The sequence below is a fragment of the Phocoena phocoena genome, chromosome 9, assembly GCF_963924675.1.
Source record: "Phocoena phocoena chromosome 9, mPhoPho1.1, whole genome shotgun sequence".
Classification (NCBI taxonomy): Eukaryota; Metazoa; Chordata; class Mammalia; order Artiodactyla; family Phocoenidae; genus Phocoena; species Phocoena phocoena.
Window position 1 is genome coordinate 92,832,114 of NC_089227.1, and position 16,818 is coordinate 92,848,931.

The following is a 16,818-nucleotide window of genomic DNA, read 5'->3' on the forward strand; positions in this document are numbered from 1 at the left end:
ACTGAACATGCACCATACAGGAAGGGCATGCTGCATTTTTGTTCCATCCCTCAGAAATTAACCAGTGGTGGCTAGGGGAAAGAGTTCACAACAAAATCCCAGAACAGGAAAGAGAACGAGGCTTGGTGATTGCAACTGCCCCATCAGATGATCAGCCACACATTGATCTGGTGGTTAGAAGGGCAAAGTTGACTGGCAGACTTTCCAGAGCAAATCTCCCAAGCTGTAGCAGCAGTTTCTTTCCATCATGCCTGACCATCAAAAGGTCAGAACTCAGGGTCTCCTCTTTCTTCCTGGGAGTGGGCAGACTTGTATGCACGTGGTATTTGTGTTGAAGAAGAAACACTGGCAGCAGAGAATTCTAGTTCCTAAAACATTCTTCCCTCTTTTGTTGGATGGGAAATTCCATTCTGTTCCACACCAGCTTATGCATTGAAAATTTTTATCTTTAAAAAGAGTTAAGGAACAGAACTGTGTTTTGATGTTAACAAATTGTACGAACACAAGACTTAAATAAGAGTAGATGCTGTCATGATGGTGTGGCTACTTGAAGGCTGCAAATTCTCCTGTAGAGGGAGGACAAGAGCTAATTTTAAAAAAGTTATCTCAAATGACCTAGAGACACAGAAAAGCCTCACGGAAACCTCACTGAAAGGTGACTAGCTATATGTTACAAATCTAGCAACGACATCACTAATTTAAAAGCAAAAATGGCTGAAACCATGAAAGACGACAACTTATATAGGACATTAAGTCTGTAGATAATTTCTCAGTTGGGTTTTACATGCTATGATTCTAATCAAGCTGAAACAGTTCCAGTGAACAAAACTTCTCAGTAACTGACAGTAAAACAGTAAGGCTGATTTGTAGAACACTTTCCACCTATATTATCAACTCATTTTCATTATTATAATGCCACTATTAGGAAGGAAGAAGCAGGAATTACTCTCATTTTGTAAAAGATAAAATTCACAGGTCAAATGATCTGTCCACATCACACATTTGAATGAAGGAAAGAAAGTTCAGACCTCTCCCATTTGTAGTTCATTTCACCTTTTAAACTTCCAAAAAATTACTTATAGGCACATGTCAATGAACATTATTCTCAGCATACAAATTTTTTTAACCACAAAGACCCTTTGAGGTACTACACTCTTTTAGCTTACTGAATTTGGGGGCTTCATGCCATTATTTTTCACCTACTATTTTGTCCACAGCTTCTACTTCAAACTAGGGTTCCTCTTATTAAATACACCACAGTTAATTTCTGGGGGTTGGTTGCTAACTGACAGCTATCAGAATTAGTGAGCCTTAACATCATTTTTCTGTAACATAGCTTCTGATGAGGATCCAAGCAATCACTTATATGAATACACTGTTTAATCGAGGAATAATCTGTCTGTTTTCTGATTGCTATTCGATTTCAACTGGTGTACTAGAGAACACTGGCATGTTCCAACAGACAATGGATTGCTAACGACTGGCTGACCGAACCCTCAGATGGTATGCTGATAATATTAGCAACTACTCGAGTGTCTATTATAGTATACCAGATGCCTCACTCAACACTATACACATCTGCATCTGATCCTCATAGTAACTCTATGAAGCAGGTACTATTACTTCTCTTTAATTTACAGAGGAGCAAGCTGGGATTTTGAGTAACTTGCCAGAGATCTCACAGACAGAAAATGGCAGAGTTGGAATGTAAAGCCAGGTGCTGACTCCAAAGTCCAAGGTCTTAACAATTAACAGACCCCCTAAATGATTTTCAATAATTAATAATTTGCTTTCCTGTTCTGAATACAACTACTAATTGGACTGCAGACAGCGATACTATCTCTTTCCATCTAAGGATTCCTTTCAACAATTAACCAAGGTATTTTGAGTCAAAAGATCAAGGAAGGGTAAAACATTTATTACCCTTCATATTTAAAGCTAAAAGAACTGGGGAAATTGGCACTGATTGGAAGGAAAAAAAAAGTCAAATTACTAAGACCTTGGAGAGTAAAACATTTAGAGCATAATCATAGGAGGCTATTATGTTAACAGAGACTCTAGAAATACATAAACATCCTTATTACCTTTGCTTATGGTTTTATGGTTGCTATTTTTTTCAGAAGTATTTTAATACATTTCTTAAAAGCAATTTTCAACAGTTTTTATGAGTAGTCACTGTATCTAACAGAACCTAAAACTCCTTAAAGGAATCCAATGTGAAAACAGGATTTGCTTAACAGAAATCTTTATAAAAAATGGCTAGAATTCATCTATTAAGTGAGAAAATATCAGAAAATGATAAACTCTAAGCCCAAATCTTATATACCATGTTAAAAATAACTTTAAAAAATCTTCAGATGTTTCCTACTCATTATTACAATTAGACACTCCATTTCATTTAACAGTGTTCTCTACAAACTTAAATATTAGCCTTAAAAATACAAACACAAAACAACCCCCCAAAGCACAAAATCTTGCCAACAAACTCCAAATCAAGTACCAATAAAGCAAACACTAAAGATCTTGCAACCAGAGTCTACTGCTTCTAATGGAATGTGGTTCTTTTCATAATCAGACTTCAGGTCCAGGGGGGTAAAAAAAAGACAAAAAGGACTCATAGTTTAGAGATCAGTAAAATAAAACTCCTTCTACATATGTCCCTGAAATGACAGAAAATTTAAGGAAAAGACAGGGTAACAGGAGATGGATCTGCTATTGGAAAAAAAAAATTTTTTTTTCTTGCTTATTCCTCCTTGCATATCAGGAAATCTCTACTATCCCAACTCCTACCCTATTTTATTTGAGGTAAGAGCCAACTCTGCTTGTGCGAAGTTATTTGAAGTGAAACATCTAGATATTCTGACTTTAAAATAATTTAATTATTAACCAAAAAATCAATCAGAGGCCAAAATGAAACTTTTTAAATAACCTCCTTTTTGGCTGAGAATAACCTAAGCTCTATTTTCCATTTGACTTTATTAAGGAACAGGGCAAAGAACACTTGGGAAGATCCCAAGATTTCAGACACCTCAAATATCATGCTTTGTTAATTTGAAAGCTAAGGACTTGATTAACTAGTTTTAAGATATTACTAATCACCCTTAATTCTAGAATTAAATGTATTTCAGTGGCTGTTACACATATAATTTGATAAAAAATTCCTTAAAGATTAAATATGCTATGAAAAATCTAACACGTAATTTTGTACGTAAATAAATCCCTGTCTTAGATGTAGGGGGGCAGTCATTTGAAACTAGAATAAGTCCCATTCTTTTTTTGTGGTGACCTTTCAGGCAGTTTCTAAAGGATGAGGAACATTCTGCCAGAGACACACTGGACTTCTTAAAATTCTTAGAGAAATGATCACAGGAGAGATGAAATATTTAGTAAAAGAAAAAGTACCATAGAAATGTTCAGTAATTCTCAAATAAGACTATAACTGACAAAACGTTTTAGTCATGAAATACTCTTTTCATAACACTTAAAAAAAAAAAAGGCAGATCATTTCCTTAAATTGAGTGTGATCTACTTGAGAGAAAGGCCATTTAATAAGCAAGTGTGTTAATAGTCACTATTTTAGAAAGAATGACTTTAACTACTGGTTTAGTATTTAAGTGGTTGGTACAATCCTGTAATATCTGAAAACAAACAAACCTGAAGTATTTGAGTTAAATGCTGTGATCCCTAAACTACTTAAAACCAAGAAGACAAACCTCATTCCTCATCACTGACTGGTAAAACTTTTAAAATGTAAAACAAATTTTATAAAATGGCTGCCTTCTGAAGAAGGATATCAACTTTAATGAAAATATCTGAGGCTTCAGGTTTTAGGAAAGAAGCCGTCAGCTGCAAGATAATGAATGTCCTTCTGTTTCAATTCCTTAGTCAAAAAGATTAACTCTACATATGGTTAGGAAAATAATGTTTTTCTTATTTGGAGAATACATCTAAAACTCAGTATCAAACAGACAAACAGCAACAGAAAGGGAAACTACCATGTATCATTCTAATGCTTTCTACTTCTCCAGATCCATGTTATTTATATATTTCACCTGCTCTATTTTTAATGTTCTCCCAATAACATTTCCAGTGGGCCCAATTTGGAAAGAAGAGAATTACTATGCAGTCCTTTGAAGGCATGTTCAAATGTCAATGGGATGGTACTATGCAGTGGTCCCCAACCTTTTTGGCACCAGGGACCGGTTTCGTGGAAGACAGTTTTTCCACGGACGGGGTCAGGGGATGGTTTCAGGATGATTCCAGCACATTACGTTTATTGTGCACTCTATTTCTATTATTATTACATTGTAATAGATAATGAAATAATTATACAATTCACCATAATGCTGACAGGAGGTGGAGCTCAGGTGGTAATGTGAGCGATGGGAAGCAGCTGTAAATACAGATGAAGCTTCGCTCCATTGCCTGCCACTCACCTCCTGCTGTGCGGCCCAGGGATTGGGGACCCCTGGTATAATGAGTTTTCTGAGCAGCTCTAAGAGTTTAGCAAATGCCCTCTGGCAAAGGAGACTGGTAAAGAAAGGAAGGAAAAGTGTCAAATGCAGATGTGGGGAGCTGGGTAGTATTTAGTGTGGGTAGTGTTGGGGGAAAAAAAGAGAGTGAACAAAGAAAGGAAGATAAAAGTGAAGAAAGTATGCTGAGGAATTATGAAAGAGCTCTGTCAATAAAAAGATCCTTTGACTCTTGTGCCTCAAAATGCCCAAACCTTTGAGCATTCCACAGACCAAGTCAATTTGTAAAAACTTTGTTAGCTACATGCTTGCTATTCAATTTGTGAATAAAAAAAATCCAATCTAATAGTTACTAATAATCACATCTTTAGCGTCACTGGAAGATTTAGAAATCACACACTTTGATGTTTCTGAATAAGTCACATTCTTTTATGACTTTCTTATTCTCATTTTTTAAAATACAATAAACGTTCTTTTTCACGACTCTTTCTACATTCAAAGTCATGAATTGATTTCTAAAAACATGAATGGCATTATTTATCTTAAGATACCCAAATGGGGGGCACAAGGTATGCCAAACTTATCACTGAGTGGTTTCCCTGGATGAAATCTAACTTATTCAAATAAAGAAAATATTTCAAAAATTTATTTGTGATACTTACAAGACTAAATTATCACTAAAGTCCTCCCGATTTTCTTCTTTATTGGCTTCCAAGAAGGATGGCATTTATGCAAATGCCATCTGTGTGCCCCTGAATAACCCTGGAACTGTCAGTTATATTTAATATCATCACAACTCCAAACTGAGTAAATGAAGATGTATTTAAGAGGCTGGCTTTGGTCCCTAGGCTGACTCTGAAGTAGAGACGGTGATTTCTTTGATGACAGCAATGCTGCTTCTTTCACTTTTGATTCCCGGTAAGATTCTGGTTCACAGTAAGAATATACTGACTGCCACATTACAGTTATTTTCTACATAAGAAAGTGTAAGCATTAGAAAGCGCTAAATGTACTACACACACACACACACACACACACACACACACACACACACAAACACACACACACCGTGGAATAAAAAAAACCAATTCATACATTCATAATAAGGAGGACAGAGACACACGGATAAGTCATTGCTAATATGCATCATGAGAGGTGAGTATAACCTAAAATAATAATAATTAAAAAAAAATCCATTACCTGGTTGTTTGGCAACCACAGTTATCTAAAAGAAGAACAAAACAAACCTACAAGTTCTCACAGAATTCTGTGGAACTTTTTGGAAGGAAGAGGAGGCAATGCATTTGTAAGGAAATTCGACTCTGCATTGTGTAAGACATCCTTAATATATAAAGAAATATTAACTAAAAATCCAAAGTTAAACCATGTTACTCATGTCAAACATGCCACTCAGCAATATCTCTGGTTACCTGCACCCATAATTTATACTGCTCTAAGGGAATAAAGGACAACTATATTTTCCAAACTGTATTAACAAAAAGAAATAGTTATAAGAAAAAATATTAAGAATAAAAATAAGCTTATTCAATTTTAGTGACTCCTAATTAGACCTGTTCAGGTTACCTTCACTAACACAGCCTAACCTACTGTCAGCTTCCCACCTGCCATCACACACACAGGTGCAGCGTTGTTCTTGGAGCCCCTAATGGATGCAGGACAGCTAACAGCAATAGATGAGTGAGGAAAGTTTAACTGAAGTTTAATAATTAGAATAACCAAGTAAACAAAAGAAACTTGGAACGGGAAGTAAAACCTCTGGAAAAGGTACTGTGAATTTTCAGCAATGTCTGAGAACTTCAAAAACCCTTCGATGTTGAAACTCTAATGCTAAGTATGAATTTTAGATTGGCAAAACAATTATATCCAGTCTTTAAAAACATACATGTTCTTTTGTTCACCTTAAAAAAAAAAGAATATCCTATTCAATTTAACAAATATGTAAGCAAACATATGTTCACTTTCCTTTGTCCCTACCGTCCTACACTCTGTCACTCATTTAGTTTGTTAAATGGACAGGAAACGCACCATATCCCCCTGCTTGGATGGGTGTTTTTGGAGAAGCACAAGCATATAGACTAAAATCCTCTGTTTGGAAGCCAGCCCGATTCAAAGAGGGTTCGGATGCACTGCGGTGAATTTTTGGCAATGAGCGGGCCAGCAGCTCAATAGAGGCGAGAATCTAAAAAAAGAAAAAAAGAAAGAATGATGAAAATCTAGGTGGTGTTAATCTTTAAGAGCCCCATCATACTCTACAAGAAAGCATATGAAATCTTATAATACATTGTTTTCACTATTATCTCAAATGCCTGGAAAATACTAAAGAAACTGATACTTTTCCTTAAAAAGAAGAGAAAATTACCAAACTATTACAGCTTTACTCTCTATAAACCGAATGGGAAAAGTAACCCATAGTTAGCTTTTCTTTACATTTTATAATTTTAGATCATTTGCCAGCCTTGAAACAGTAAATAAAAAAAAATTTTAAATCAATTATATACCTATTTCTCACAGACCACAAGTCCCTTTTGGGAAGAAGATGGAGCATAAATAACGAAAGCACTATATAACTTCATAAACAGAACCATTAGAGCAACTTATTCTTTAAAGAAATTTAGTAATGGGAAATGTCTTACACACACATAATTAAAAACAGGGCCCCAATGACCCAGAATGCCAGCGCCACAGGACTGAGAAGTGACAGATGAATACCCACAAGTGAAAGAAAAGATAGGAAAACTCTACAAGTAGACACCAATGCACAAAATGTAGAAAATACAGCACATTTTTAAGGTACAAAGAAACAGGTTATGACTCTTGAAGGCATACAGTATGATAATGCATGAAACATACATATAAAAGGCTTGGCACAATGCCTGGCATATAGTAAGTACTCAATAAAACTTTAGCAGCCATTATTACTACTACTATGATTATATACTATATAGTAGTATTATACACATTATATACTACTACTATTATTTTTCTCAGCTACCAAAAATTTTTTTGAAGTTAAACTGTAATCTGTAGAATGATTAGTATAAGAAGGCAAAGAAGCAATGTTACAAAATTTTTAAAATTATAAGCATAACACACAAATAAAAATTCAAATAATACAGGAAAGTATGAATGCTACCTTCCAGGGGTAACCACTGTTAAAGAGTCTATACTTTCTTCTGGACCTTTCCTATGCATAAACATGCACATATGAAAACAGAGCCCATCCCCTCCCTCACCACCATTTAAAGTGGTATCACAGTACACATTTTTCTGCATTGCTTTCTTTTTCCCTCACTGACATCCAAGCCATCTACAGAGAGATACCTTGATCTTTATGTCTTTAATTTTTCCAGTTACAGTTAACAGTCTTTATCTGGATACCTGTGGGGGCAGATTCTGTAGCATATAGCATAGATTTTCAGGAGTGGAATTACCAGAGCAAAAGGTATATGTATTTTAAGTTTATGGAGTCTACCAAGTCCTTTCAAAAAAGGTCAAACCAATTTACATTCTTACCAACATTCCTTCCTTACTTCCCAACATTGTACCCAATGTTGGATACTGTCAATCTCAGAGACAAAATCAAAATGTATTTCACAACTGTGACTTTGCATTTTACTGATTATCACTGATGTTATTATTCCTAACATCCTGTGCTTAAGTTCATTCCGCATTTGTACTTCTTCTGTGAATCACCAGTGCATATTCTTTGTTGATTTTCCTTTGATTACCTTTTACTTATGGATTTGTAGGAGTCCTCTGTATGGCATAAACACTCTTTATTATACATGCTACAATTATTTTTCTCAGTGTTTTTCTTTCAATATTATTTTTACTATATAGAAATTTTAAAATGTTTAATGTAGTCATACCTGCTAACCTTTTCCTTTATAACTTCTGGATTCTGCCTCTTGCTTAGGAGAGCCTTTCCTACCTTAAGGTTATAAAAATGCTTTGTTATTTTATAGTTTTGTTTTTTACATATAAACCTTTAGCCATCTGAAATTTATGTTTGTGTATGGTGTGAAGAGACATCCTGTAATGAAAATTTAAAAATAATACTTAAAAGGGGCAGCTTTTAATAATCTGGAATACTCATATATGTATTTCATTTTCTGATACCATGAAAAGAATAAAATATTACTTATATTAAGAAATATGACCATTTTGTCCCTTTTAATACCATTTGAAAAGTGAGCCTAAGGATATAATCTGCATTATTAATGTACATCAACCACGTTAAATAGGAAACCCTAGCACCTGGGATGTGAAAAGAGAACAGGGTGCAGAGTCCTGCTCACAATGGCCAACAATACCGGTTGTTTACTTTGATGGTCTTAAACCGGTGGTCTTCCGGGTTTAAAAAAACCCAACTCTTCCTCAAAGGAATAGTAACGTAGAATTCCAATATGTAAAACGTATAACTACCCATGCAGCCATTCAGCCTCCCCTCCCTGTTCTGGGACAAGCCCCTGAGAGACTTGTTAAAAGCAAAAATTCTATCTTTAATTCTTTAGATAGGGATAAAAGATTCACACATTCCTGTAACACTGACTTCTAAGAAACTGAGCTAGGACTGATAGCATTCACAAAGGACCACATGGTAGCTGAGTTATGGGAGTCAGCACTTCCCACCTGAAAACTGTACTGACTCATCGGGACAGATTTATACAGCGCTATCGTGATTTTCTAGGCATTATAAAACACGGAATTTATATTACAATATCTACTACAGCTAAACTTTCCAAGACTGTTCAGGTACTTAGTTCCAGTTCATGAGGCTTATGAAAGATTATTAAATTGAGGGCTTTAGCCTTCCAACTTGAAAAGATAAAAAACAATGGAAAGTTTCCAAGAATCAGAGAACGGCAGACAGTACCAACAGTTGCCTTCTCTTTTTGTCCCAGGTAAAAATGCCCCTCAAAAAAACCTAACATTAAAGGGATGCTTGCAACCTGTTTAATTTTACCATCAAGAAGAATAAAAGTAGCAGTGCACAAACTGTAGTCTGTAGAAAAACTATTTTTATACTAGCACTAAGATATTATTTGCCTTTTGTACTTTCATTATTTTACAAGTGTGAGTGGAGTTTTCAGAGGCTATATAATGTAAGATATTGCAACATAATGAATGCAAAGCAGAGAATCCAGCTATCTTCTTTTTGCAGAGATTTGCGAAAAGTCTAAAACAATGCCACTTTTTTCTAAATATTTTTTGTTTGGGAAAATATAATTATTTTTCATAAAACATTATTTAACATGTAATGGTTTTATTATGTTTAAATAAATTTATAAATAAATATTAAAAGAAGTATTAATTTCTAAAATGGGCATTACTACTTACACAAACAGAAGGTCTTTGGGGTTCTTCAATAATTTTTAAGTGTAGAAAACAGTTCTGAGACCAAAAGGCTTGAGAACTGCTAGACAAAGGAAAATCTTTCTGAATATTTTGTATTGGGATCCTAAGTTTTTAGGTGTACCACTGCTCAACCTTTATAAAGTCACCTTTATGTGTTTACTTATCTGGAGTCTGCACATAATCACATGGAATCCAAACCCGTAAAATACAAACTGTGCTCTAAAAAGTGCTTAAAAATCTGCATCAGAATATTAGTCTGTCCTTCTAGGTAACAAAAAGCTTTTTCTTACTTGGGGAAAGAGTGGTCTCTCATCTCTTTTCTTTTTTAGGCACTCTGCCATTAATCTCTTCATGGCTTTTGGACAGTTACTCCGTACCTTACTGAGATCTGGAGATAGATATCCTCGTCCCACCATAAAAATTATCTGGGGAGGAAAAAAAAGGCAAATCATATAACCTTGTAAATAAGTTGAAAAATATATAAACATTGAAAATTCAACAAGCTGTGCACTTATGACATGTACTTTCCTGTATGTACGTTACACTTCAATAGAAAGTTAAAAAACACAATGCTACTAGTATTCTGATTCCTATATACCAGAGACTGTGGGGAATCAATACTTAATGTGCTGCAAGGTGAAATCTTCATGACCCCTGGACTACTGCAAAGGTCTCCTAACTGCTCCGCATGCTTCCAGTCTATCCTTATCCAATCCATTTTCCCACTGATAGTAATCATTCTGAAACACAGATCGGGCCTCTTCTACTCAACCAAAATAGTTAACCTTTTTAACAGTTGTTTTTGCATCTGAATTTTAAATTCTTTTGTTGAGGAAACTCTAATGGGGCATTTAGTTATATAAGTCTGAGAACCAGAGCCTCCTCCAGAGGGAAGGTAAAGCTACTGGGAACTAAAATCTTATGTTTAATAAAGTAAAAAGCCTTGTCTTCCCTGGGTACAGAGATTTATAATTTTTCTGATTTCTTACGTTTCTAGTTTTCTGACTTGTGGTTCTTTTGAAAGTGGGCAGAGACAGATGTTAGCAGTCTTAGGTGTCACGGAAGAGAGAGGGGTTTTGATCTTACAGGAAACAGGTTCAATAGGGACAGACTAGACGCTAAGGTGGAAAGAGCCAGTCAGAGATCCCAGGTTACAGGGTAGAACTGATAAATTTTAGGAACAGTCAAGTCTGATATGCTATTTTATGTTATTTCTTGTTTGGTGCTGTAATAACCCTTATTTAACTATAAGATGATTTGCCCAAGCACCACTAAAGTGAAGGTGTAAAGTTTAACCTCGTTTCCATCTCCTCTGTCACAACTGCCCTTCTCCCACTTCACAAAAGGCACACCTTTTACCTATATGGAATTTAACTACCGTGCACACTGCGTCAGGGTGTAACACGGCTGAGGGTACCAAAGGGACGCTTCCAAATATTGGTCTAACTGGACTCTAATGAATGGGTAGCAAATCCCTTTGCAAGACAGTTGGTTTCCAATTCTTTGCTTTCAGCAAAATTAACTGAATTGTCAGCTGATTGTTGAAATAATTTTAAATGACAAGTTATTATATAATTTTTGGTATGCTATAGAAATGAGTTCAGATAAGCAGTGATATGGTTATGGTAAAGAACTAATCTTGCCCAAAGAGAGGGCTGGCCTTTGCCTTTGGCTCCTGGGAGGTAATCCCTAAGCCCTTGGAATGTCCTGCCTGTTCAGAGTGCCTTTGTTTATCTGGGAGTCTAAGGTCACGTCAGATAGTCTATGCTATCAATGTGATTCTACAGAGGGGGCTTTAAGTTATATAGTATCAGCTTGACCTCTGTAGAGGCTAAAAACTAAGGTCAACAACAGAGGTGGTCAATTGTTATCTACGTGACTGAGGCCCAACAGTAACTCAAGGCTCCAGTGAATTTCCCTGGTTGGCAACACTTCCTGCACATTGTCACACATGACTGCCAGGAGAATGGAGTGCTGGCCACAATTCCACGGGAAGAGGACAACTGGAAGTTCCATGTGTGAAACTCTCCTGAATTCTGCCCTATGTGCCTCTTTCCTTGGCTGATTTTAATCTGTATCCTTTTGCTTTAATAAACCATAACGTGAGTATTAACAACTTTCAGTGAGTTCTATAAGACTTAATGAATTACTGAACCTGAAGGTGGTTATAACAAAACTCCTGACTTTCCCATATTCTTATTTACTTGAACAATATTCCTCAGCACTTACTTCTTTAAAAATAAAACTAGAAGGAAGGTCGCTAAGTCCCAGCTTATTCTAGCAAAGGTCATATTTTTCACAAATAAATGACTGAAGAGAAAACAAAAGCCCCATGTTGCTCATTAAGAAACACATTTCCAATAAAATTTTACCTGTTTCTTTATATCAACTCATGTTATTTTCATCAGTTATATATTTAATAATTATTAATAGCATAATTTGGAATTTAAAAAGTTAACAGCCTAAAGTCACTGGGAAAAATTTTTTTAGTTCTAAATTTAAGCACATTTTTTTGTTGCAGAGATATAATTTGAATGAGCAATAAAAGGGTTTAGAGCACACAAATACATTACATTAGGGAAAAAATTCTGTGGAGGAAGTAGGATACAAATAATTTAGAGACAAAAAAAGAGCCATGTAAAATTCCAAAAACTAATGAGGAGGTTTTTTATTTTTATTTATTTTGCGGTACGCGGGCCTCCCACTGCCGCGGCCTCTTCCGCCGCGGAGCACAGGCTCCGGACGTGCAGGCTCAGCGGCCATGGCTCACGGGCCCAGCCGCTCCGCGGCACGCATGATCCTCCCAGACAGGGGCACGAACCCGCGTCCCCTGCATCGGCAGGCGGACTCCCAACCACTGCGCCACCAGGGAAGCCCGAGGTTTTTTATTTTTTAAACAAGTGATGATGGTAAGAATCAAATCAGTATGACGTTTAGATTTTATTTGGTACATTTAAAAGAATGATATAATGCTTTTTTTTTTGAAATGTCAATATAATACACTGGAAATTACATTCTTTGCAACTATTTAAGCTTAAAGGAAAGGTCTTTCCTGGATGTAATTCATGGATAGAAAATTCAAGTGGCACTTAACTACAAAATCAATAGCTCAGTTTGAAATTCTGGGACTGGTTATTTTCATTCTCCATCTACAGCCGCACTCCTGGTATCCCTACCCCTTCGTTCACTCCTCTGTGTTACTGGAGCACGGGTCTGCTCATCCTCAACATCACCCCCTGCACTGCCTCAACAGAACTGAGAGCACAGCCTGTGTTTTATTCACCTTTGCATCCTTCTATGTCTCACAGCTTTTGCATACAGTAGATATCAATATTTTTTATTAAAATAAAATAATTTGCATGTTGATAAGACACTGGTACTTATTATCATTTTCTGTCTCCTTGAGATCTTGTGCTTAGAACCCAGCCACCATACTGTGAGAAAGTCCAAGGTTCCTGTGAAAAAGTCGTCACAGAAAGACCCATGTCGAGAAGAACTGAGGCCCCTGGCCCTCGGCCAAGACTAAGCTTCCAGCTTGGCTAACTGGTCACATACCTTTCTCAGGTATGTGATCAAGCCATTTTGGAAGTAGATCCTTTAACACCCAGTGAATCTACCACAGCCAATAATACCATATGAAATAGAGATAAACCTTCCACACTGAGAGAAGCTCAAATTGCAGATTTACAATTTGTCTAAGCCACTATGTTTTAGGTGGTTTGCTATAGCAATGATAACTGGAATTCACGTGAAATAATAAATGTTATGCTATTTTCTTCTAAGATGACACAGCACGTCTGCTCCAATAAAAAAAAAAGCCAATATACCTAGCTTAACTGAGCACATTATTAATCCCAATTTAGTAAAGAAGCTGCACTGAAAGAGAGCAAAACAGAATGATAAAGAGGGGGAAAAAATGACAAAGCAATTTCTCAGACTTTCGGCACTAGGGTAAGTGAAGTAAAAAGGTATGCTACTCTGCAAAGTAACATAGGGATGGTCATCCCTCAAGGAGCTAAGAAACCTGTTTTAGGAAAGAACTCAATCTTTGTAACTATTAAGGAATTCTTTAGTTCATTCTCTTATTTTTAATAATTGAAAAAAAAAAGATACCTAGAGAGGTACAGTGGCCAGGTCATGCAGGTCATGAGTCCAAGGTCTGCCATTACATCACACTGCTTTACCAGAGTCCTGCCTTGAATTTACAGGCAAAACCTGCCACCTCAGACTATGGGGGGGTGAGAGTGTAGGGGCATGGGTCATTACCATATTATATGGTAATGAAGCAGCTGTCCCATCTCCCATGAAAAAAAAGAATATTCCTAGATTTTCAAATAGAAGTCCAATCTGAGAGCCATGGAGATCAAAGTACGAGAGAAAGAAAAATCAAATCAAGGAGATGGATGGAACAGTACCTGGGGGTTACTTCACTGAGGATGACTAGAGTTACTGATTCAAAAGAGGGAGTTCCATGGAAAGCGCCACTTGAAGAAAGCAGACTAGAAGGTAATGAAATAGAATGGGGATGATGGGAAAAGTATATAATTCTTTCATATCCTTTTTCTTCATCAAATACTTGGTTTCACACTGGCATATTCCAGAAGGCTCTAACTATACTCCCAGAAAGAATTAACTAGTAAAGGCCTTACCCTTCTGTTGGTCACTCACTTACTTCTCTCATGGAGAGTAAGCCCTTGCCACATCATTTATTATACTCCCATGGAGGACAAAGCACCTAAAATGCCAAGAAGTGGATGAGTGCAGAACTCTGGGACGCTTTTTCCATATTTTGGAGACACTACTACTTATTTCCATAATATAACTTTATTATTTCATTAAAATAAACTTATTTACTGACAAATGGATTTCATCCAGATCTTAGGTTCATAAATTTTTATTATTTGTAGTCTCTATGATAAATCAATTAAAACTAAACTAAAATTCCCTCGTAATTCCTCTAGAAGAACAGAATGCATAGGAAAATTAAACACGGCATGGGGTATTATGCTGTATGGTTGAGTTAATAAGACTGTAAAAGGCAGAGCACGTGAAGCTGCTAAATTAGAGACAATCTTGCTCTTCACACTGCCATCGTCAAATCAATCATCTCAGTGATCTAGGATCTGTCACAAGTACACTAAGTGCAATGTTTCAATGTTTTTATGTTCTTTAGCTACTATCTTGGTCCGTCCTGAATTGAAGTTTCATGGAGGCTTAAAAGATCAGATCATCAGAAGCCAGGTCACAGATTCCTTTTTAACACTTAAAGCTATAATCCAACATTCTAAAGCTATGAAAGTAGTTAGAAAGACCAAACAGCAATTTAAAAAATTAGTTTTATGCTGACTTATGTAGAAAGGCAGTCATTTTTTAAATTCTCAAAACAGAGAATCAAGACCACTGTTGGGTAAGGGCCATACGGTGATTCAATAAGCATATGCAAAGTATATGACAACTTAGATTACTTCTCTGATATCACATGATAGTTATAAGTTCTTAGTGAGAAAGCTACTCAGTATCTTCAGAAAGCTTTAGTATCACCAAAAAGCCTGAGAGTTGAACTGATGACCAAAACACTACTAAATGAAGTAATATATTTATACATTAAAAATTATCATTTCATTAGGTTGGGAGGTTATGATCAAACACATAAAACACTCACACTTTTGAAGATTCTTTACATTGGTGATTCTCAACTTTGGTATGTATCAGAAACAATTAGCAAACTTATTAAAAATGCAGATGCTTGGACCCAACCCACTGAATCAGAATCTACTCCAGCATCTCCATTTTTTAAACAAATTATCCAGGTGATTCACATGTGCATCACAGTATAATGTATAAATATTATTTAATCACAGTTTATATGGTCAACTATTGTTTTCTAATATATTAACTGTAATTGCGGCAATCTCTCTCTCTACACACACACACACGCACTTTTAAAATTTTGAGGTATATGAGGTAATTTCAGTAAAGACAATTCATTTTTCTTGGCCAGTATTAAAAGACTAGGTGAATTTAATATGGCTGGGATAGAAAAGACAAAGAGCTGCACGAGGCTATGTTGATACTTTGGAAGGTAAGGAACAGAGAACAGGAACTTTTAGGAAGAGAGAAGTAAAAAATTCCCTCCCACTTGAATTCTCACCACAGAAAATTGAAAGCATGATGTAACAGTCCTTTCATTTACCTAGTTTTAAAAATTTAAGAAGTATGGAGAAATCTTAATAATTTTAAAAGGATTTGATATAAATAAGTTCAGAGCTGAGGGCCTGGCTCAGATAGCACAATCTGTGATAGAGTAAAAGGGGTAAGCCCAGATGCTGTAGCAGCAGAGCTCATTCTTCTAACTGTGCCATGGTCAAGAGGCATGAGGTATAATCATTATTACACCTCTAGTTTCTAGTCAGAAGATCAGGAGTTTCACTCCACTACAAGACTTAAGCATGGTATTTCCAGGAAAGGCCTTATATGCTGCTATTACTGCCAACAGTATACAAAAGGTTCTAAAACTGGTGACAAAGATCAAGAGATCTATCTTTCATGCTTACCCAGGAGCCAATACCTCTTTTCTACAATGAACTGGAGCCTTTCTACAAACAGTAAAATGAACCTCAAGAGATGGTAAATATTTACCTGGTCCCTGTTGTTGATGTTTGAATAAGGTAACTGCCCGGTCATCAATTCATACAGAACAATCCCAAATGCATATACATCTGACTGAAAGCTATATGGGTTTTTATCTTGCATTCTGATTACTTCTGGTGCCTGGTAGAACATAAAAAGAAAAATATTCTTGTTTATTCTTCACATCAACTGAATAAAGACTGAAAACCAAACTATTATAATTCCCAGAACAATGTTTTTATCATTAAATAACCCATGTAATATGTAATCAATTCTCTTACTTATGGCCAAAGAAATAAAACTGATTATGAAAGATAAATTTTAAAAAATGTTCTGT

At 35.9% G+C, this 16,818-nt stretch overlaps 1 protein-coding gene across 6 annotated transcripts in view; it reads right to left on the reverse strand.

Annotated features, from left to right (window-relative positions):
• Window positions 1-509: 509 nt before the first annotated feature.
• BRAF (B-Raf proto-oncogene, serine/threonine kinase) overlaps window positions 510-16,818 on the reverse strand; it is a 153,744-nt gene continuing 137,435 nt past the window's right edge. For 5 of the 6 annotated variants that reach the window (XM_065884234.1, XM_065884232.1, XM_065884231.1 and 2 more), the window contains 4 exons: window positions 16,491-16,622; window positions 10,142-10,276; window positions 6,519-6,672; window positions 544-566 (listed from right to left, as the gene is read on the reverse strand). In XM_065884234.1, the coding sequence (XP_065740306.1) occupies window positions 544-566; window positions 6,519-6,672; window positions 10,142-10,276; window positions 16,491-16,622 (444 nt within the window). Of the gene's footprint in view, window positions 567-6,518; window positions 6,673-10,141; window positions 10,277-16,490; window positions 16,623-16,818 lie in introns of all 6 variants that reach the window. The other variant, XM_065884233.1, reaches the window with a different exon arrangement.